The sequence below is a fragment of the Rhinoderma darwinii genome, chromosome 1, assembly GCF_050947455.1.
Source record: "Rhinoderma darwinii isolate aRhiDar2 chromosome 1, aRhiDar2.hap1, whole genome shotgun sequence".
Taxonomy (NCBI): domain Eukaryota; kingdom Metazoa; phylum Chordata; class Amphibia; order Anura; family Rhinodermatidae; genus Rhinoderma; species Rhinoderma darwinii.
Genome location: NC_134687.1, coordinates 355808652 through 355831148, shown reverse-complemented (window position 1 = coordinate 355831148; position 22497 = coordinate 355808652). Strand labels below are relative to the sequence as shown.

At 40.9% G+C, this 22497-nt stretch overlaps 1 protein-coding gene across 5 annotated transcripts in view; it reads right to left on the bottom strand.

Annotated features, from left to right (window-relative positions):
• Nucleotides 1–22497, bottom strand: part of NFIB (nuclear factor I B) — a 194765-nt gene that overhangs the window by 68010 nt on the left and 104258 nt on the right. For all 5 annotated transcript variants that reach the window (XM_075826742.1, XM_075826733.1, XM_075826766.1 and 2 more), the window contains exons 3-6: nt 12922–12975; nt 7916–7984; nt 5436–5556; nt 3286–3404 (exon numbers count right to left, since the gene is read on the bottom strand). In XM_075826742.1, the coding sequence (XP_075682857.1) occupies nt 3286–3404; nt 5436–5556; nt 7916–7984; nt 12922–12975 (363 nt within the window). The remainder of the gene's footprint in view (nt 1–3285; nt 3405–5435; nt 5557–7915; nt 7985–12921; nt 12976–22497) is intronic.

Below are 22497 nucleotides of genomic sequence, written 5' to 3'. Positions count from 1 at the left end.
ATAACTACAAAAATGGTCATAACTTGGCCAAAAATGCTCGTTTTTTAAAAATAAAAACGTTACTGTAATCTACATTGCAGCGCCTATCTGCTGCAATAGCAGATAGGGGCTGCAAAATCTGGTGACAGAGCCTCTTTAAGAAAAGAAAGGAGGTGATTGAGCTTGTGTGGGACTCAGACGGTAGCATGTAATGCTTGACAGGTCTGCTTTAAGAAGTATATATTTTTATTCTTTCTCTCATAAATATGACATATATAAACAGGGGTTTATAGCATTGTTAATATTAGAAGTTGGACATTTCTTCTAAAATTGCTGACTGCTGCATGGAGTCTTAAGATTTTGTTGATCTAGCAAGATACTTCAGGCCAGTGTCAAGGTTGGAAAGATGAAGTACTTAAAACATTTGCTATGCAAGTCTTAACCTCAAGGAAGCAGCAATGATAATACTAAATGGATAATATAATTAAATAACGTCTAGGAAAAAGGAACCTATTAAAGCAGAGAGATTACTTTAATGGTGTCATTAGTGCCATAAAGAAGGAGCTTTACTGAAAGAAGAACAATTGCTTTCTTTACGCTGTCTTCTTCCATGCTGTCTAACAAATGAAAACATGTTTATTGGTTTTAGAAAACAATATGTTTGATCAAATATTAATTTGTGAACTGAGGAGAAGAAGTGTGAAGTGTTTGCTTCCTCTGTGACATACCTCAAGGGTACTGACAGAAATAATTATGACAGGGGAGTATCTGCCAGCTAATAACGCCTATAAACTGTATTTATAAGCAAGATTCACAACACCAAAAAAAAACACTAATTCTAAATTGACACAGTATGCCAATGACAAGACAAAATGATATAAACTATTAAATATTATTATTAATATTATTAAATAATGGTGCTAAGTGAAAGGTGATAGGTCTTGTAAGGCCTCGTGCACACTTCCAACACCGTTTTCACGGCCGTTTTTTACGGATCCGTGTGCCCGTTTTAGCGGCCGTGTGCACTCTGTGTTTCCGTTTCCGAGCGCCGAACACGGTACTGTCCAGGATGCTGAAAGAGCATGGTTGTTCAGCGCTAGTCACTGTACAGGGTGCTGAAAGAGTTAATGGGCTGCACTGATCGGCGGTAAATCTTTCAGCACCCTGGATAGTACAATGCTTGGAAAATAAAACTTTAAAAATAAAAAAATAAGTTCATACTTACTTTCCTCCTGTTCGGCCTCCAGGGATGACGTTTCATCCCATGTCACCGCTGCAGCCAATCACAGGCTGTAGTGGCGGTCATGCACGTCAGGATGACGTCAGAAGGCCGGCCTCCAGGGATGACGCTTCATCCCACGTGACCGCCTCTGTAGCCAATCACAGGCTGCAGCGGCCTCTGCAGCCAATCACAGGCTGCCGCGTCATACAGGAAGGTCGGACTGGAGAAAGACGAGGGACTCGTCACCAAGACAACGACCGGGTACGTATGAACTGCTTTTTATTTTATTTTTAATTAGCAGCCTCTTTTCTCTATCAGTGATTGCCGATTAGTGTAATATATTTCTGCCCGCCCGGCCGTTGCTAGGCAACGGCTCCGTCACACACGGACGGCACACGGATGCCTTCCATGTGCCTTCAGGTTTTTTTGACGGCTCCATTGACTTGCATGGGCCTCACGGTCACGGAATCTCAGACCAAAGTAGGACATGCTCTACTTTTGATCGGAACGGAGCAACGGGACCGTCAAAAAAACAGAAGTGTGCATGGCCCCATTGAAATGAATGGGTCAGGGTGCTAGCCGTCAGAAAAACGTCTAGCACCCTGAAGAAAACGACTGAAGTGGGCATGAGGCCTAAGGCTAAATTCACACTTATTTTACCACTTGTTTTTTTTTTACTTTCCAATTCATCTAACTGGATCACTGCAAATGGATCACTTAACTCAATGGTAAACTGATTCTGGAAGAGAACCTGTCACTAAGTCATATATGTTGAACTGGTTTACTGTCCTGAATAGTGCTATTTGTCTGATTCCAGCGCTGTTTTTCTTTTTTTCCTGGACCCTCCTGCTCCAGAGATATGGCCCACTCTTGAATTGGCTCCTTATATGCTAATTTGCTGTAGTTAGCCAACAGGGCATGAACTACCCTTAAGCTGCCTCGCACTGATTGGTCAGCACCAGATGCAGGAAAGGTAGTTCCACCACGTTGGCTAACTAAAGCAAATTAGCATATAGGGAGCAAACACAAGAGTGGGCCACATCTCTGGAGTCCCCAAAAAAAAAACAGTGCTGGAATCAGGGAGACATTGCTATTCAGTTCAGTTAACCAGTTCAACTTATGACCTAGTGACAGGTCCTCTTTAAAGAGGTTCTGTCACCAGATTATAAGTGCCCTATCTCCTACATAATCTGATCGGCGCTGTAATGTAGATAACGACAGCGGTTTTTATTTTTAAAAACGATCATATTTGAGCACTTTACGAGTAATTTTAGATTTATGCTAATTAGTTTCTTAATGACCAACTGGGCATGTGACCAATCAGCGTCATACACTTCTCATTATTCCAGCCTAGCATGATCCACAGCACACATAATTTGCTCAAAAATGATCGTTTTTCAAAATAAAAACCACGGTTATCTATATCACAGCGCCGATCAGATTATGTAGGGCACTTATAATCTGGTGAGAGCGCCTCTTTAAGGCCAGTTTCACACAAGCATAATTCAGGTGCATTTCTTGACCTTTTCATGATGTATCTGTGAAATGTATCCCACAATAGTTTATGAGTGATGGATGCCATGTTAGGCATCCATCACAGGCATCCGTCACTCCTAAACTATTATAGTATCTATTTAATGTATACGTCATGAAAAGCTATTGACCAGCCCATAACATATACATGACGTTTCATGGATACCTGTGATGTATGCCTCACAGTGGCATATGTCACCCATAGGCTCCCATGTTAAAAACGTATATACTGTGTGGTATACTTTTTTGTAGGATCCCATTATATGGAATAGCATATTTTTCTATGCTATTCAACACCACAAATAAAAAGTATACTGATGTATACAGAGACCAAAATGACACGGTTTGGAAAATGGACACATTTAGCGTGTACGCTAAACATATATCACAAACATGATGTGAACAGGGCCTTACAAGTATTTTCTTTCCATCCTCTTTAATTGCTCAGTTGGACATATCTGTTCGTATAAGAGGAGTCAGACAGAACCTGTTAAAGTATTGCCAAATACATATTTGTGAAAAAAGCTTGGACTTAAAGTGCATATTTGTACCTTGGTCTCTATCATGCCATGTCCGACTTCCAGCTGCTGGTGAATTTGGAGAAGGGTAGAAGTCTCCAGTTGGACTTGGCTCCATATTCTCATCTATAGAAATGGTCTTGGGTCTTTTACTATTAAAATAAGTAAACATTTAGTTTTGTGAACTATTGACACTTGCACTCAAGAAAACATGACAAGTCATAAAATTTTGAAGCGAGAAGTTTGTGCACATTAATCAAGAAGCTCAATGTAACATTTAAAGGCTATGTACACCTTTTGAAATCATTGTTTTTTTTTTATATAAATTTCAATCAGTGTGTTTGGTACAAATTTTTAAATATATTTTATTAAAAAATGTTTTTACTTTTTGAGATACAGCTGCTTTGTATCCTGTATACAGAGCAGCTGTATCTAGCACTGAGACCCGAATCCGTCAGCTCAGCGGCACTGATAGGCTCAGTGTCAGCGGGTCCTGCGTGTCTCAGACACGCAGGTTTGAGCTGTTACCGATCACATCTAAGTTCATAACTTACGGTACATGTGATCGATTACAGGTGGATCCTGTGTGTTAGACACACACAGGACCCGCAGGACCCGCTGACACTAAACCCATCAGTGAAGCTGACCTGACGCATTAAGGTTTCAGCGCTAGATACAGCTTCTCTATATACAGGATACAAAGCAGCTCAAAAAGTTAAAATAATTTAATAAAATGTATTTAGAACGTTGCACCAAACACACTAATAGACGTTTATTTAAAAAAAAACAAAACAAAAAAAACCACACGATTTCAAAAGGTTTACACAGCCTTTAAAGTCCAACGCTATTTCAATAAAAAAAAAAAAGGTTCGATTTTTTTTTTTTTGTGTCCACGTTGATAAACTTCCTTTCTGTTTAAATCTATAGACATGACCCATACAACAGGGCTGAAAGGAAAGGCATCCAAGGTTATCACCGTTCGTAGGAAAATAATAAAGGCCGTTCTTTGAAGAGCAACTTCCTTTGTTGAAAATTCCAGTGCACGGATGACCTTGTATACACAAATTTGGGATTATACTTACACTGTAATTTTTATAATTTTATGCAAGCAAATGATAGTCAATTGCCCCAGACTTGAGTGAACCTTCCTTTGTCACACACAATAACTAAATAATTGAAATACTGAAGCTTTGGTACGTATTGAACTAATAAAAATGGCGTAAATACATTTTGGGTAACAATCTTTAATATTTAACATGTAGTCTCTTAAATGTTGCATATTGGGGACTATCCATTTTTTTTCGTTATGTAGTAATGTGCAGCTTTTACTTCTGGATTTTACCCATTACACTTATATTGCTTCTTCAAGAAAGTTAAATAAAGTCAGGTACTCCCATTTGACAGGTCGACTCAGTTCACTATGTTTTTGCCAGTCGGTCAGGGCTTCCCGTATGTTTGATGGCAGGAAAGTGTGGTCTAGCAGAGATATTCTTACATTCAAAAAGATCAGAAACCCGACTGAAACCTGACAGACAACAGTAAATGGGGTTTGATAGAATTCAGATAAAGGATCTGATAAAGCTCCTTTTTAAAGATAAGCCATGACATAATGTAAATAATGTTTCGTTCACATTTGCGTCAGGGCTCCGTTCCGACGTTCCGTCTGAGCTTTCCGTCAGAACGGAGCCCTGACTGACACAAACGGAAACCAAAGGTTTCCGTTTCCATCACCATTGATTTCAATATTCCGTCGGGTTCCGTAGTTTTGACGGAATCAATAGCGTAGTCGACTACACTATTGATGCCGTCAAAACGACGGAACCCCTGCACAACTGAGACAAACGGAAACCATTGGCACCAGATCCGTCACCATTGAAATCAAACCTCTGGTTTCCGTTTGCGTCAGTCAGGGCTCCGTTCTGACGGAAAGCTGCGATGGAACGGAGCCATGACGCAGATGTGAACGAAGCCTAAAGTCATAGACATTTGTCATGCAGCATATGTCATGATTATTGTTGTAAATTCCCTGGTACAAAGTTCCACACAACAGAAGATTTTTTAAAAGCTGAAATGGAAAATTGAAAGTGACCATGTTATAAAGTGGTCAATATTGCAGAATATTGTCTCCAGTAGGTGCTATTGGAAGAATGCAGTTGTCTTTTACAGTTATTATCTTGCGTTACCTGCTTGGTGGAGAGGAAAGTGACCTCTGTAAGCTGACCGCTGAATTCATATCATGATAGTATGGCTGGTTTAGTGGCTCTCCAATTGGGAAAGTGACGCCAGAGCCCTGTGTTATGGGTGCTAAAAGAAAAAAAAAAAAATACAGCTGGTTACTTATACAAAGTGTAAAGTTTAGAGAAAGCATTTACGTGCAAAAATATTTATCTGGTTTTCTCTCCAAAGCAAATGGGTGAGCCATAATAATCTACTCGCATTTCATTCAGGAGTGTTCCATCTTTTTGCCAAAAAGTAGGACTTTTAACCCTTGAGAATCATATCTGTACATAAAGCTTCCATTAAGTATATCTGATGGCATTTGGTGCCCCCAAGTAGGAACTTGCATTGTATACAAAGGCCTGGTGTGCTGAGTGTCACTTTGTATCATCAGAGACCTTGGGAAGAAGGTCCAAATCAATTCTTCTTTTGTTTTATAGATGCCGGTGTCCCTAATTTATGCATAGTGCAATTATTTCTTGATGAATGGTTAATTAGATGTGACTGCTGGCTCCCTTTCACTGGGGAACAATGTTTCCATGCCACAGTATGTACTGCATGTGGGACATCAATCAGTGCTGTAGGGTCAGACCTCTGGGCCCCACTAAACCCAATGCATGCAGATAGTGCTTTCAATTAGCCCTGTTGGAAAGAGAGACATTGATGACAGAGGTGGATTCCTTGCATATTTGGATGAGCAGCAGAGTGCTTTTCTCTTCTATCTTTTCGAGGGATGCCTATTCAAAGCTGCCCTTATACCTGAGTGAAGAACACAGCTGCCAGATCTAATGGCTTAATATCTACAAAACTATTTTAATCCCCTATGAATTATGGACCGAGAGTAAACAAGGTCTCTGGAGAAATAAAGAGTGTGAAAAAAGACTATGATTATTATACCATGTACAGACAATAAAGTATGTGATAAAAATAAAACTGCAAGAAAAGGAATTCAAATAGATCTTTTTTTTTTTTATAGGCATACCTTTAACAGATCTGTCAAAATAAGTTTCAAACATGGCATGTGGTGGGCGTGATAGTTTAGTGTTTTCAACTGGTAAAGCACACCACAGTCTCTTGTGGTTTGAGGTAAACTAGAGGTTAAACAAATGGCAGATGAAAGAAGCCTTTCACAACCACAACCCAAAAGCTATTATTAGATCAATATAGTGTGACAACCAAGGGGCCATTAATAATACAGCAGCCTTTAATATATGAAGCCATTGTGTGTGGTGTATCTATGTATGCTCTTCTTAAAATACTACTGCATCATCATCTGCCATTCTTAGGAAGTTGTTCACATTGTCCTCAGTACACAAACCCACAACTAACCAGATCATTTTTTCCCTGCCATTAAAACATGGGCTATGATGATGAAAAAAGATGTCATGATAGAATTGTAAAGCAGTCTAAAGAGACCATATAGTCTATATTCCCCTCACAACAAACCTCTTATTGCATATGGATGTCATAGAGGGGGGGGGGGTCGCTGGCTCAGGACAGACAGACAATGACTCTGGAGCAGTTCTCTGTACCATGAATTACATGGTCCCCTATTCTTATGAATGTGTGCTTCATTTCCCCTACAGTGACAAGATCAGCGGATTCACAGGTCTTTTAAGGATAGTTGTTCTGATGGGAAAACGCTTTCCATCTAAAAGTATATAAATATGGTTTTGGTTGTTGACTTTCTTATCACCGCACTCCAGGAACATGTTGGCACTGTCTTCCCATTAACAAGAGGACATCAACTTCCCTCTACATTGACAAAGTGGAAAGGTCAGTAAATGTGGAGGGAATTCATTAGGAATTGGTCACTTTTAATGGACAACAGACAGTGGCCTATAAAACCGTGTACAACGAGAGTGCGTAGCGTTTCCGGATTTGGATTTCTAGCTGGTGCTATGTGTTAACCATTACATTACAGCATCACCTGCTTGTAAACCTATTGGCCAGGGTTACACACACATTTTTTGTAGCGTGACAGCAAACACTGCTGAATTACAGTTGCAGTGCATGGGAATAGCATGAGTTGTGTGAGAAGCACAAGTGCATGCAGCTTTCACAAGCTTTCCATGCGACTATTATGCGATAAATATACCAGAAGCACATGGGGTGAAAAAAACACGCATGTCAATTGCATGAACATCAAAAGACCATTTGTTGCATGTCAGATGTGTGTCTCGTCCCAGCCTTTAGCACCTTGCTGATAAAAAATAAATACATTGAAATCTCAACAAAATAACAAATCTGAGAGAGAAAATTCTATTGCGCAAATAAGGTGAACTGATATACGTAGCGGAAAGTGGAGTATTACAGAGCGACACCAAAGAGCGAACAGAGACCTGCTGAAAACCAGGGGTGTAGTCATATATATATATATATATATATATATATATATATATATATATATATAGTATTTCATATAACGAATGGCGTATGTACTTACTTCTAGACACTCGCACTAGCTCTGAAACATTGAAAACTCCAGACTTCACAAAACTGTCTTCAAGGTATCCTGGAAAAAGTAAGAGAACTGGATTAGGAATGCAGACTTCACCGGCCTCATTAGTAGTAAGAAAGCAGTTCCTTTATCATAGCCTGAAATCTTTAGCTCCATGGTGACACCAAACAAAATCTCTACATTGGTATGATTTCTTTTTTTGTTGTTGTTTTTAGATAGATAAGTGTACATATTTCTTGGCATACTCTGTCGTTTCTGTAACTCCCAGGATAGAGACCTCCCTTCTCTGCCTAGATGCCATGGCCAGAACGCTAGTCTATATATCACAGATACATGTTGGGAGATGAAAGTGGATCTATCACTCCAAGAGAGGCACATTAAGGTGACAGGTCCGCTGTGCTACTAGCCCAAACAGCACAGAATACAGCAGTCATAGTTATGATTCTCCCCTACCTCACCAGTCACTGACGGCCACTGCGTATATGCAGATACACGATGACCATCAGTGACTGGTGAGAGGGCAGGGAGGGGTAGGGCAGAGCACTGCCCTTCTAAATACAGGGGTCTCATAACTATGACTGTTGTATTCTTTGTCAGGCTCTATTAGCAGGTGCCGTTTGGCTAATAGAGCCGACCAGGGCAGGTTATTCAGGTGACAGATCTCTAAACACCACTGATTTTCAGAAGGGCTCCCTTTGGCACTGATCATTGATTTATAGAACTCAAAATCTGACACCAGATCAATAGCAAACGAAACTTACTATGTAGAATAATGTGTCAGATTTTCAGTAACAAAAATCTATAAGCAGTGCCAGAGGGGTTTATACAGCCCTTTCATACTAGAAATGGGTGGTGGTCTGAGATACCAGACTTTCAATGTGATCTTCTCAGATGTATCTATTTATGACAGAGTATTCTGTCCTATAACAGATACCTCTCTAGTTCTTTGATGTACTTTACATGACTTACATACTTAAAGTGTAAAAAAATATTTAACACATGCCAATTTGTCATCTTCCACTTTTTGAATAAACCTAAATGTTTTTGTTTTGGAGCTCTATAAAACTATTGCAGAATAATGAGCAGTATGAAGAAGTTAAGAGCTTACTTGTCAAGTCGTAGCTTGTGAACTTCAAAAACGTACAGGTCGAACTATTTATCATGAGCAAGTAACGGAAAACAGGATGTGACACCTCCAGAAAAGGTTACAGCTACTGCATGTTCAACAGCTTGCTCTGGATAAACCAATTACCAACAACTCAGCACACAGAGTCCCTTTAATTCTGTATTATATAGCAGTAGGAAGTGTGCCACCAAATGGTGCCTCCGTCTGCCACTAGGGAAGAATACCAACGTATTATGATCTTCTTTCTCACATATTCCTTGTAAATCTGTGATAAAAATTAACCTCTATATGAAATTATATCAATAGATTTCTATAAATGCTATATTACAGATCCGTACAACACAGACGTGTACGTGAGCGCGAACCTTATAGACCTTGATTACAGTAAATTGCATTGAACTGAATATATTAATAGTTTCCAGTTTATACTGCAGTAAACCAAAAATATGCACGGTCCTTAGGATAGTGCACGAATCCAAAAATAGGCATATCGCTAATTTTGCGGTGTTTATATATTATCTTAAAAAAAATTATCAAATTTGAACTGGTAAAAGGAAAAAAAAAAAACATTCATTCACTCTGTTTATCTAAAACAACTACTGGAAACAAAGTTTTAATGAGAAAGAAAAAGTACAAAAAAAAAAAAAAAACATAAAAGGAAAAATGACCGTATAACCACAGAATGTGCCTAAAGGTTTACACTGACAAACAAGAGTAATGGAGAAAGGAAAAGGAGCAATGTGGTTTTGAACGTATGGCGGTGTAAATCCATTCCTCCGCTTCCTCCTCCCCATTTGAAGTGGTGAGCTCTTTTATTACTAAACACCACATTCTGGCCAGATTAGTAGACAGCCCATGTTCCCAATGTCTCTTTCACTCACACCCGGACTTCTTCATCTGCTATGTAAACATATATCCAGACAACTTTTAAACAGTAAGCCATTTAGACCTTCTGCTTCTGACGGCCTGCTCAAACTTCATGGTGTTGTTTGGAATAAAGGGGGTAAATAAATACGGAATGAGATAAGTGATTTTACGTATAATAAACACACTGTGCCTTTTATCTGCGATAGCAATGTGAAAATGCAAGAAAAGACGAGTTCATCGATGTGTTCCAAAATGTATTGTTTAGCTGCACTTCTTTTAGGCTGGGATTCCACAGGGCGTCTTATTCTCATTTTTAAGGCCTTATTCACACAGACACGTCCGTTTTGCGCGCGCAATAGCTCCGTGTGGCATCAGCATATGGTGCGCGGCTGCGTGATTTTCGCGCAGCCGGCATCATTATGACACTCTGGTTTTAGGTTTACACATGGTGCTTTTCTGTTTTCATTCATTTATTTTACTACTGTAGCGCGAATCACACGCGGCACCCGGAAGTGCTTCCAAGTGCCGTGCGCGATTTGCACGTGCTGTGCGTAACACGGCCAAATATAGGACATGTCGTAAGTTTTACGCATGTCGTTAAGTTTCACTGAACGGCCCCATTGACTAACATAGATCCGTGCGAGGTGCGTGAAAATCACTCGCGTAGCACGGACGTATAAACGTTCATCTAAATAAGCCCTTAAGGTTTAAATTAAATAAGAAAAGACTTCAACATGGCTCCTTACTTCTTACCATTTTACAGTATTCTCCTATAACATGTATGTTATACATACAAAGAAGAAAGAAAGTACTACTGGAGTAGATTTACTATTGGTGTTGTGCCAGAATTCTTATTTTTGGCACAAATAATTTCAGATAAATTCATCGACAAAAAGAACAGAGATGTTTGTGACTCGTCCAGCAAGGTTGGTGTGGCATACCAGAAAAGGAAGCATGGCTTAAGATGCGCCAACATTTATTTGCAGAAAAGTGGACTAAAATAAGCCAACAAAAGGGTGGCATAAAGCTAGACTAAAGTATCTAAAGGTACACCATCCAGCATTAATTGTTATAAATTTGGCGCATCTAGTCTAATTCTTAGCTAAAATTAAAGGGGTTGTCCAGGTTGGGGGCTGTTCAAGTAAATAGGAGCAGAGCTGCAGTAACCCAGAACGGCCACTATACAGTGGTCGGAGCTTTTGGCTTCCTGCACCAACCCTGCATAGCTTCCGGCACCCGTAGGCAGCCGGAAAAGCTGATCGGTGCAGGGTCAGGGTGTCGGACCCCCACCGATCATATACTGATGACCTATCCTGTGAATAGGTCATCAGTATAAAAAAAAGCCTCCAACCTGGACGACCCCTTTAAGACTGTATTAGTAAATCTGCCCCACTGTATCTATGTGAGAAATGGGTGCAAGCCACAGAGACCTTGACACGTAAGTCCAATCAGCCCACAAAAGAAAGGAAGGCAGCACTCTAAGATATGAACATGAACTATTTTTTTTATTCACCAATGTTGCAACGTTTCAGCTTCATCTGTCTTGAGAAAGCCTCCAGTTGGAGCTGAAATGTTGCAACATATGTAAATAAGGTAATCGTTCATTTTCATATATTGGATTACTGCCTTCCTTTGTGCGTTAAACATACAGGTGTAATTCCTATATACCACATGGGTAGCACTTGTACCACCAGACCAGGTTATCTGTAAGTGGGCAACATCTACATGGTATGACCTTGCTAGGTTTACATAGGTTTCTTTCAGGTACTCTGTTTTCCTCCCATACTTCAAAACAAACGGATAGACTAAATAGCTGCCTATGAACCTGGCTCACTAAAATTCATGTTGCCCATAACATAGTATACGAGAAAGTCAAACAATCAACATCTATCACCACTCATTCCATGTTAAGGCCATGTTTACACTTGCGTTAGTCTTATGTTTTCCTAAGATGTGTCTTGTCAAAATAAAAAGTAGCAAGAAGAAAAAAAAAAAAAAAGAGTAACGGGACGGAGGATCCTATTAAAGATGCCATTCACTTCTTTCAGGATCTATTTTCTTCCCAAAAATGTTTTTGGTCCTGCAAATAGAACCAGATAAAAAAAAAACTAAATTGGAAAACTGATGCAAACCTGAACCATTTTATGCTTCAGTTGTGCAATCAGTTGAAATTAGAAAAAACGACAAAAAAAAAAACGAATAAAGCATATGGTGGACAAATGCACATTTTGCTCAAATGAACGCACATTTTATTTTAGTAGTTGGGGGGAGAGGAGATGATGCCAGACAGCTGTGGCGGGCCGATGAGCAGACGTTTATTAGTTCCAATAGTGGGCAAACCCCTTTTTAAGTTAGAGGGTCATCATATTGTATTTGCAATACAGTACGAAAGAGTTAAAAGAACTCAAATTCAAGTCTGCTACATCTGTATATGCTAATCCTTCCTCTGACCACCACTGATCCTTCTTGATCAATCAGACGTGGCAAGAAGTTTCACAAGTTATCTTCTGCTCATCTTAAGATATGTTAGAAGTAGAAAGATTTCACTGCTGACTGGAGGAGAGGGATCACTGAGGGCAACCTATAGCCACAACATAGTAGCCGCAATATAAATGATAAATAGTAGTTATCAACAACTTTGCTGTTCTTTAGAGGAAAGATAACCATTAAGAGATAACCATAGCCTCGCACTGAATACTTTAATACTGATGCTTAGGAACCACATGGCCGAAAGAAATGGGATGTGACCTTTCATGTGTTTTGTAGAAAGTGTCTACTAGTCAAGATTGCAAACTCCCCAAGATAAAGTGAATGTTAATGAAGTTACAGCTCAGCATCGGTTACAATGAAAGCGGTAACATAATCACTGCTTGTCCCGATTCTTCGCATTGCCTATGCAAAGCAGATTGCTGACCAATTATACACTTTGAAGCTATCACAGTACCACTTTTGTTCTCAGACATTGTTAGAATGGAAATTTTCGAGGGGTTATATTTACCTGGTGGATTCTTGGCAGGATCACTGTGGCTTGGGCTTCCTGATTGTCCAAGATCTGTAAAGACATCAAGAAAAAAGGTAAGTGTTTTGTGTTTTACGTCTTCAGAATGTTGAGCAGTTGAAAGTCGGTGAACAGACGTAATTTCCTTTTTTTTCTGCCAGACAAACATGTGGCGTAGATTTCTAGGTACAGATGAGTTGATTACATTGTATAAGAAGCTTTACATAATTACACTTTCACATTAATTACTCTCACATGACAGCATAGAAACCTTTAATTCAGTCCAAAATGAAGAAAAAAAAGAGAGAAGAGCGAGAATAGCAAATCATTGAATACTATTGCGGCTCAATGGATCTATATTTAGATGTTTATTATAGCAAGACCCCAAAAAGAGCTGCTGGAAATGCCTCAGTGGACGTTGTGGATACAGGACTTTTTTTTAGAATATTAAATTCATATGGTTTCTGGACCAATACAATAAACACGTGAGTAACACATAAACCAAATCTAGCAGCTATGGAAGGTCCAACCTGAGGAGTTACTTGAGAAATAGTACGAGGCGATAGTTTAGTGTAAATATACAGGTTGTCTACCTTGAAGACAGCACTTTTCTAAAATAATCTATGCATGATTGGGTCAATGCTAAGAAGTCATTCCACTCAAAACCATGATCCAGAACTCCCTGGAAAAAATAGAGAGGGTTTTCTGCTCAGATGCCGGTAAAGGTGAAAACATCACAGCCCCCCCCCCCCCCCGAAAGCTAGGAAGTGCGGGTAAGTGAGATGAGAAAAGTAAAGTATTGAGTGACCAGACCTTAATAAAATGTGAACCCAAGTCCAGACAAGATAAAACTAGGGGTAAATTGGCAGAGGTGATTGTCTAACTGGACGTGGATGGTCTGGCTATGGAATATCTTCAATTTAAGACAATTTGGAAATTAAGACAAATTCTCTCTTCTAGGTTCAGCTAAATGGATAATATGTGTTAATACATTGAAAAATAAAGTAGAAGTAATATGGGTACATCTCCAAGATATCTCATTGTTCATTAATATCAAACATCTCAGAAAATGTATGAAATGGCATTTTCTGATTTGTCTTCTGTTGAGCAGAGGTTGGGCATGGATGGCCCCACTTAATGTGTGGCGTGAATACAGTCTAAGCCGCATTGTGGTCTGTGTATCTCCACCTGCCAGTTTATGGAATGACAGAATTGTCAGCTGTGGATGTGAGCCTGCATGTGTGTCCGTGTACGTGCTGAGGGAAGGGCACAGAGGGAGGAAACCATCTGCCTTTCCTAGGCATCCATTCATTGCTGGATTTAACAGCTGCGAAATAGGAGTGCCCAGAAGGACAAAAATGTGCAGCCTCAGAGAGACAGAAAGACCATGGGTATAAGATTTGGCACTGCCAACCATTTTTCCCAGGGAATAAAGGCTCTTTCCAGATGTCTTGGTGGCACAAAAAAAAAAGAGGAATATCGTAAGATTTCCTAGAGGTAAATTAGGAGAGGATGAGAGTGCCAGGCCTTATTAACCATTTTGGGGCAAAATGACAAGAGGCAATGGTGTCCTAGTATAGTTGGCAATTTTTGATGACCATGAGAGAAATTAGATGCTTCCAACAGATGCAGTCAGATATCCATTCCTCTCTTTGTAAAGATGGTGCTGAAGCTACCGCATGAAATATTCTATGCCAGAATTTCAATAAGCCTTTGCGGGTTACACGATTTATAGCACATGCAGCTTGAAGAGCAGGTTACGGTGTATATTTTGTTTAAAACTGTAGCATGCCCTATACCTGGTGTTTTTGTTGTTTTGTTTCTATCTGCCAGAGAGCAAGGCCATATGCACATTCAAGTATTACGGCTTCAGTGTATTACACACGGATGTCTGTTTTTGTTTTTTTTAATATCCCTATGCCCCTCAGCAGCATATTCCACATCAATCTCTCCCAGCAGACACTCCACAATATCCAACAATGAAATTGGTCTCTTCGAGATAAACAAGAGTCAAAGAGGAGTAGTAGTACAGTACTACTATCCCTCTCTGATTCCCCTCTAAGGAAGTATTCACACGTGTGCTTTCCACAAAATCAGAACCACACTGTGTAAACGCACCCTAAGTTCAAATGCACATGTATTACTTGCAAATTTGCTGTGCATATTTTCTTGCGGCAAATCCGCTTGCGAATTGTATCTGCCTAGTTTAAAAAAAAAACAAAAAACACACCAAAATCCGCAGCATAAAAACAAACCTTTTTCTGTGGCAAAATGTAAAAAACGAATCACATACAATTCACAAGCAGAAACGCAAGATAAATTGACAAGCTGTGGATTTTAAAATCCGCACCGCAGGTCAATTTACGTGGAAAAAAAATCTGCAACGTGTAGATGAGATTTCACGAAGGTACACGCAGCAAATCCGCAGGTAGCGGATTAACAAATCCGATTAACAGGTAGCTAAAAAAATCTGTATGGAATTGACGGCAAATTGTAGATTTTCTAATCCGCTTCATGTCAATTCTGTTGCAGTTTTGTCGTAGACATTCACTGCGAATTTCCCCCTTTCCAGTGTATAGGCTGAAATCTGGTGTCCAAATCCGTATGCAACATGCAAATTTAGTTGCGGATTTGCTGCAAAATTCCCAGGAGATCTAATCCACAGTGGGTGGACTCAGCCATACTCACAGGCAGAGCAGGAATATAGTACTTATTAATATCATATGAGTGTTCACACGCTATGGTCAAACCACAAGATAGAGGGTAAAACCACAATTTACCGCTACGCATGAACACACCCTAAGTATCCAGACTAAATATATGTGATAATTAGTGCTGCATTCCTTCTCTGTCTCTGTGAGTAAGAGAGGGGTACTAGTACTAGTTAGTGGCTAGCGTAAGGGCCCTTTTACACCGGCCAATTATAGGGCAAACGAGCGTCCACAGAACACTCATTTCCAATAATTGCCATGTATACACAGGGCAACGATCAGCCGATGAATGAGCAAACGGCTGTCCATGGCAGCCGTTTAGGGGAAGTATGGAGCCGTCTCACATGCTCAGCGTGCTCCATACTCAGCAGGTGTCGGCTGTGTAATACAGCCGACACCTCACTGCAATGGGCAGAATAAAAGATCACTTTGTTTCCGCCTGTTTAACACCTTAAGGCCTGATTTACACGAGCGTGTGCGTTTTGCGCGCGCAAAAAACGCTGCGTTTTGCGCGCGCAAAAGGCATTTGGCAGCTCCGTGTGTCATCCGTGTATGATGCGCGGCTGCGTGATTTTCGCGCAGCCGCCATCATAGAGATGAGGCTAGTCGACGCCCGTCACTGTCCAAGGTGCTGAAAGAGCTAACTGATCGGCAGTAACTCTTTCAGCACCCTCGACAGTGAATGCCGAACACAATATACACCAACCTGTGAATAAAAAAAGACTTTCATACTTACCAAGAACTTCCTGCTTCCCCCAGTCCGGGCTCCCGGCCGTTGCCTTGGTGACGCGTCCCACTCTTGTCATCCGGCCCCACCTCCCAGGATGACGCCGCAGTCCATGAGACCGCTGCAGCCCGTGATTGGCTGCAGCCTGTGCTTGGCCTGTGATTGGCTGCAGCTGTCACTTGGACTTAACTGTCATCCCGGGAGGTCGGACCGGAGTTATCGGTAAGTCAGAACTTTTTTTTTTTTTTACAGGTTCATGGATTTTCGGAGCGGAAGTCACTGTCCATGGTGCTGAACCAGTTTAACGCTTTCAGCACCGTGGACAGTGACTGTCTCCTGACGTCGCGTACCCGAACATTTTTTACCGGTTTCGGTCAAAACGAGTTTGGCCGAACCCGGTGAAGTTCGGTGCGCTCATCTCGAATTTGACACTCCGTTTGGATGTTTGTAAACAGAAAAGCACGTGGTGCTTTTCTGTTTACATTCAGGAGTTTGACAGCTCTTGCGCGAATCACGCAGTTCGCACGGAAGTGCTTCCGTGCGGCATGCGTGGTTTTCACGCACCCATTGACTTCAATGGGTGCGTGAGTGCGCGAAAAACGCACGATTATAGAACATGTCGTGAGTTTTTTTTCTGCGCACACGCGCTGAGCGCAATTCACGCATCGTCTAAACTGCCCCATTGACTAATATAGGTGCGTACGACATGCGTGCAAAGCACGCGCGTATATTACGTTCGTGTAAATGAGGCCTAAGGCTGGGTTCTCACAGTGCAGATTCGATGCCGATTTTGCATGCATTTTTATTTTTTTTTGCCAAAATCAGAATTGGATCCAGGAGCCTTAATTTATATATTTCTTCTGTTTATGTTCCGTTCCTGGATTTGGCTAAAAAAACACATGCAAAATCTTCAGCAAATTTGCACTGTGGGAACCCAGCCTATACGCCGCAGTCAATTGCGACTGCAGCATTTAAATTGCTAGAATCAGGGGGGAGGCCCCCTCTGACATCAGACTAAATAAAAAAAGTAAAAAACATATTGCCGTCCGTAAAAGTCAGAACTATCACAACTTAGCGTTGTTTAACCTGCTTGGTGAATGCCATAAAAAAAAATGATATATATATATATATATATAATAGAAATCTTGCAGCACACCAATGTGTGAACAAATGGTGGTTTTATTCAGTCAACAAATGGCGACGTTTCTGTCCAACAATGGGATAATGGTCCTACACACATACACATACAGTAGTAGTAGTACTGAACCAACCCACCATGGATGCATGGTCTTAGACATTGAATTGCATGCATGCTGCCCTGCAGCTACATACAACCTCTGAGTTGTGCGGAGCCGTAATTCAAACCCATAAAAGTCTATGGGACCCTATATATGCCTCCGATTTCATAGAAAGGCATCCGGAGTGTTTTTCTGTTGGATTCAATAGTAACGGCCATGTTCCATCAGACATCGCGTTATGGAGGTGTTCTCCCCAGAAGCTAATCTTTGTAATAGGATGCCATTCATGAGCTCCGTGAACGTGTGCATGAGGTCGAAATGTGCAGTTTAAAAGGGATACATTTAACCCCTGCAGAGCCACTGAAATAGTAAATCCCAAATATATACCTTACTGCAATCTTATTCCATCTAAATGTTTCAACATCAGTTATAGCTAGGAAAAGATTTCATTCACTACTGTAAAAGGTGAACAGCACCATGGTCAGGCTTCGCTGTGCTGTTGGTGTAGGTTATGATGACCTTAAACGGCTTTTCGTTCCTTTTGTAATGGCCTATTGTTCAAACCACGTGTGCTTGAGATGTGTGCTTATATAAGTCTGACAGCATTTTCTTTAGCATTTATTAATGGTTTTCTAAAATAGCTGCGGGATCTCTGTGTGACGGATATTCATGGCTCCCACAATGCCCTAATGTGTGGGAAAGAGCTAGCAGAGCAGTGCATGTGTCTTTCCAATGCGGTCTTATGGATTTAAGAACGGCTTCTCTTACAAAATACTGACTTTTGAGGAGTATTCGATAATGTTTGCAAGACAACAGCCCTTAGACCCCATGCACCCAAACGTATTTTTGCTGCCGCAAATCTGCGGGTGAATTGCGACCCCATTTGTGTCAATGGGCCCATGCACACGGCCATGGTTTCCACGGTCCATGCATTGCCCAGGAGCCTGGACCGCAAAAAGATAGGACATGTTTTATTACGGCCGGAGGCTCGTTGAAATGAATGCACACGGCAATGTGCACGGACCGTCATTTGCGGGTGGCCGCGGCTGACACTCCGCGGCCGTCCGAGCCGCAAATCACGGCCCGTGCGCACCACTACGGTCGTGTGCATGAGGCCTTAGGGAAAGGGTGTCTGTTCACAGCTTACAACTAGTTGTACTCCTCTCCTGGAAATGAATAGTCAGCAGCCTACGTACTGCGCAAATAACCCCCATATCACATTGGGTCATATTTAGTAAGAGAACTACGGTTACAGCTTTCTGATTTATGACAATTGCAAATCTAAAATATTCCATTGTTTTATTGAATATAACATTCAGATTTTACTGCGGAAAAATTGCAGCGTTTACGTAGCAATATGCACGACAAAAACGCACTAGGAATTTCTATGACTGAATCACTTGCGTTTATTGAGATTCCACGGCATGTAAAATCTGCACTTATTTTGCGGGGTTTTTTTTAGATATGTATTTTAGATTTTGATGCAGAAACAGGTGCAGATCTGATGCAGATTTTGGTGCGTTTTTTAAAAACTTGTCAGATTCAATTCTCAGAAATTAAAAATACGATTTTAAAGTACACATCACAGGTCAATTTACATTCAGAAAAATTACTTGAAATCTCATTTACATTGCTAGTACTGCACAAATCCACACGTAAATCCACACGTAATGCGCATCTCGTGCATGTGGCCTAAATGTGTGGTGGACTTTGGCCAGCAGATAATATTGCAGCACCTAACATATATGAATATGCCCGACACGGGTTATATGGCCATATGGCATTCTTGTGTAGGATCTTAGAGTATAAAAAAAATATTCTGAGGGCCACCTTCCATCTATACTGAACCTGTGCACATCAACTCTTCGGCTAGGGCTACACCTAGACTTTTTATCGCTCACTACAACAGATTGCTCTGAAATCGCTGTCCATAGATAGGACTCTACTGAATAGCTTTTAATGTCTTCAAGCGATTTCCCCGAGATTTTTTTTTAATTGCTACATAACGCCATTTCTGAGCCATTTTAAATCGTGGTAGTTATTTTTTTGCTTCCACAGAGTAACATAAAAATCATTTGGAAATCCAAACGTGTGGCTCACTATTAGTACTCACAGCCCCGAGTGAAAAATACTCTGCACTACTTATCTGTGCAGCATTACTGTTTTTTGGAGCTGGTGCTTTAAAATCCTAAAAGGTCTGAAGCATTAGATTGTGAAGAGCACAGGTGATGTTGGCCTGCGCTGAGCTGACCAGTGCTGGAATATGTTCTTGGCAACGTGCTCTTGGCACACTCTGTCCCATCATCAGCCAGGACAATGAGGAAGACAGGAAGTGCAGAGCCGGTCCTGTCTCCTTGGCAGCTAGACTGGCAACAGGGTGAAGAGCCAGATCACTGCCAAACCTAAATCAGTAGGGAAGCCCAGCTTGCTGGCAAGCAACAAACGACTTTTTAACACCCTGATCTGAGGATTCCCAATCAAGAGAAATGCCAAGGAGCATTAGAGCGCTCTTCTGTTGTCTGAACTGCCAAATACTCGTACATACTACTAGTCTGGCTTACAACTAACTTCTGTTTGCTAGAAACTGACAAAGATATTTACAGGACACGTCGGTCAGGATTTCCTATCTTTAGCTTCGCATTAAAAAAAATATCCTTACTTCTTAACAAACGTAACACTGCCGGCTCTAAAATAACAGAGGAATAAAGCCAAAAACTCAGGAGGTACTGTTCTCCTGTCACGACTTCTGCAAGAGCCTGCACTTTCTCCCTGTATTCAAGTATCCTGGACCCATTAGGGACATGTGTGAAAACTTTCTATGTACGCTGGAAAATGTCAGCGCCATATAGATCCTGGATGAGAAGCGTTTTAAAAGTTGGATTCACACGCGGCAAATTTTGTTGTAGAAATTTCTGTGACTGAAAATCAGTTCCGTTCCTCTGAATGTGGTGGTTTCTGCAGCAGGCGCATGGATTTCTGCAAGTGAATGGAACTGATTTTCAGTCGCAGAAATTTCTACAACAAAGTCTGCCGTGTGTGACGGCACCAAAAACCTTAGCAATCCAACGTTTTAGTTCTCTAAATAGGTGAGAATTATAAAGTATACATTTCCTTTGATCAACTGTCTAATATACAGCAATATACTATGACGTTGCAAACATTGGCCCCTAATGTTAAATGCATGAAGGGCTAAGACGCACAATATGCATGGGTCGATTTCTATTTGAGATTGTTAATCTGAAACACCAAATAATAAAGTGTAACTGGAGATAATTCAGTCAAATAAGGACACGGCGCGCACTATCTGATGTTTATTACCCAAGAAGGGGAGAGGGTGACGAGGTTACATAAGGACATCAGCTAGTTCATGTGCGTCCTGGTTATCTATCTCCTAAAGAATGTACTGTCCCTATTTGAAAGCAAAGTCTACCGTTTCATTCCATGGATCAGCTTCATAGTGTTTTATTCCCCTCATCCAGCTGTAAAGGAATACTGAAAAACTATGACACCGGCCGCCACGTGCCATTATGTTCCCTGCTGCAAAAATCCTGCATTTCAGGAGAGAGAGTATATATATATCTATATATACACACACACACACACACACACACACACACACACACACACACACATCTATATATATACTGTGGTCTCCAGTTTATTGGTCTCCAGCTTCTTATACGTACTACATGAGAAGATCTAATTACTTTTCAAACTAGAAAGAACAATATTCACCAGTAAATATAAGGGTATGTTCAGACGTTAGGGAAAAAAAGATTTTGCCACAAAATTTGGATATTTGACAGTTCATCAAGACGTGGCGGATTTCACAGAGGACTTGCAGCAGATTTCACATTTTGCATTGCAAAGGATGAAATCCGCAGTGAAAATCTGCTGCCTTTCCTCAACAGACTGGGCATGCCGTGGAGGGTAAATTTCGCACCGCAAGCTATTTTCCACACTTTATTTTCCACCACGTCTGCACGAAGTTATCTAAAAAGCAATGGAAACCAAAAAAGACAAAAAAAAAAAAAAAGTCTGCTGCAGATTTCCTGTGAGAGGCCTGTACGCAGCGGAATCCCGCAGCAAATCCGCCACATCTGAACGTGTCCTAAGAGTGAGTGCAGATATTTTCCGCCACGGATCTGCAGCAAAATCTGCTTGTGTTACATGCGAATTTCCCGCTTTCACCTTTTGCATTGCAAAGAGTGAAATACGCAGAGAAAATCTGCTGCACATAATAGACATAATGTGGTTTTACAAATCAGCAGCATGCCGCAAAAAAAACAAAAATGCTCTACATGTCAATGGGATTTTTCCATTGGCCAAATGATCGTTCTCTCCCGACCTCCTGATAGAGAAAAATCTTGTGTATGGTCAACTCTAGTTCTGTTTCTGGGAAAGCTGAGTGACAAAAAATATGGCCATCATTCAAGCTTTCACATGTTTTGTGGTGAAGGTTCTCCTGACAAATCAGCTTAGCTATGTAATAATACAAGCCTTGCTCCTATATCTCCGTGTAACTAGGCGCTTTTCCTATTTTGATGTCAGGAAAAGCTGGGGGATAAACTGGAACAAAACACAGCTTTCCCAAAGACGAAACAGCCAAAGAGAATTTCAACAGTTTGATAGAAAATGGCGAGTCAAGGACTTGTGTTTTTTTTTTTAGGGAAATGCTCTTGATGTCATTGTCACATACTGCTTTTATTGCATTACAATTCTGTCACTTGTGCATGGCAGCTCCGCAGCGCGGACTCCTTCATGTAAGAGTTAACCTAGTCTGCCTTATTTATACTCGGCTACATTAGGCATATCAGTTTCTCAGAGTCATGTGCGGGAATGGGAATCCACACAGCCCGGGTAATTACACATTTAAGGCGTGTGGGTCCTGGAATGCCGG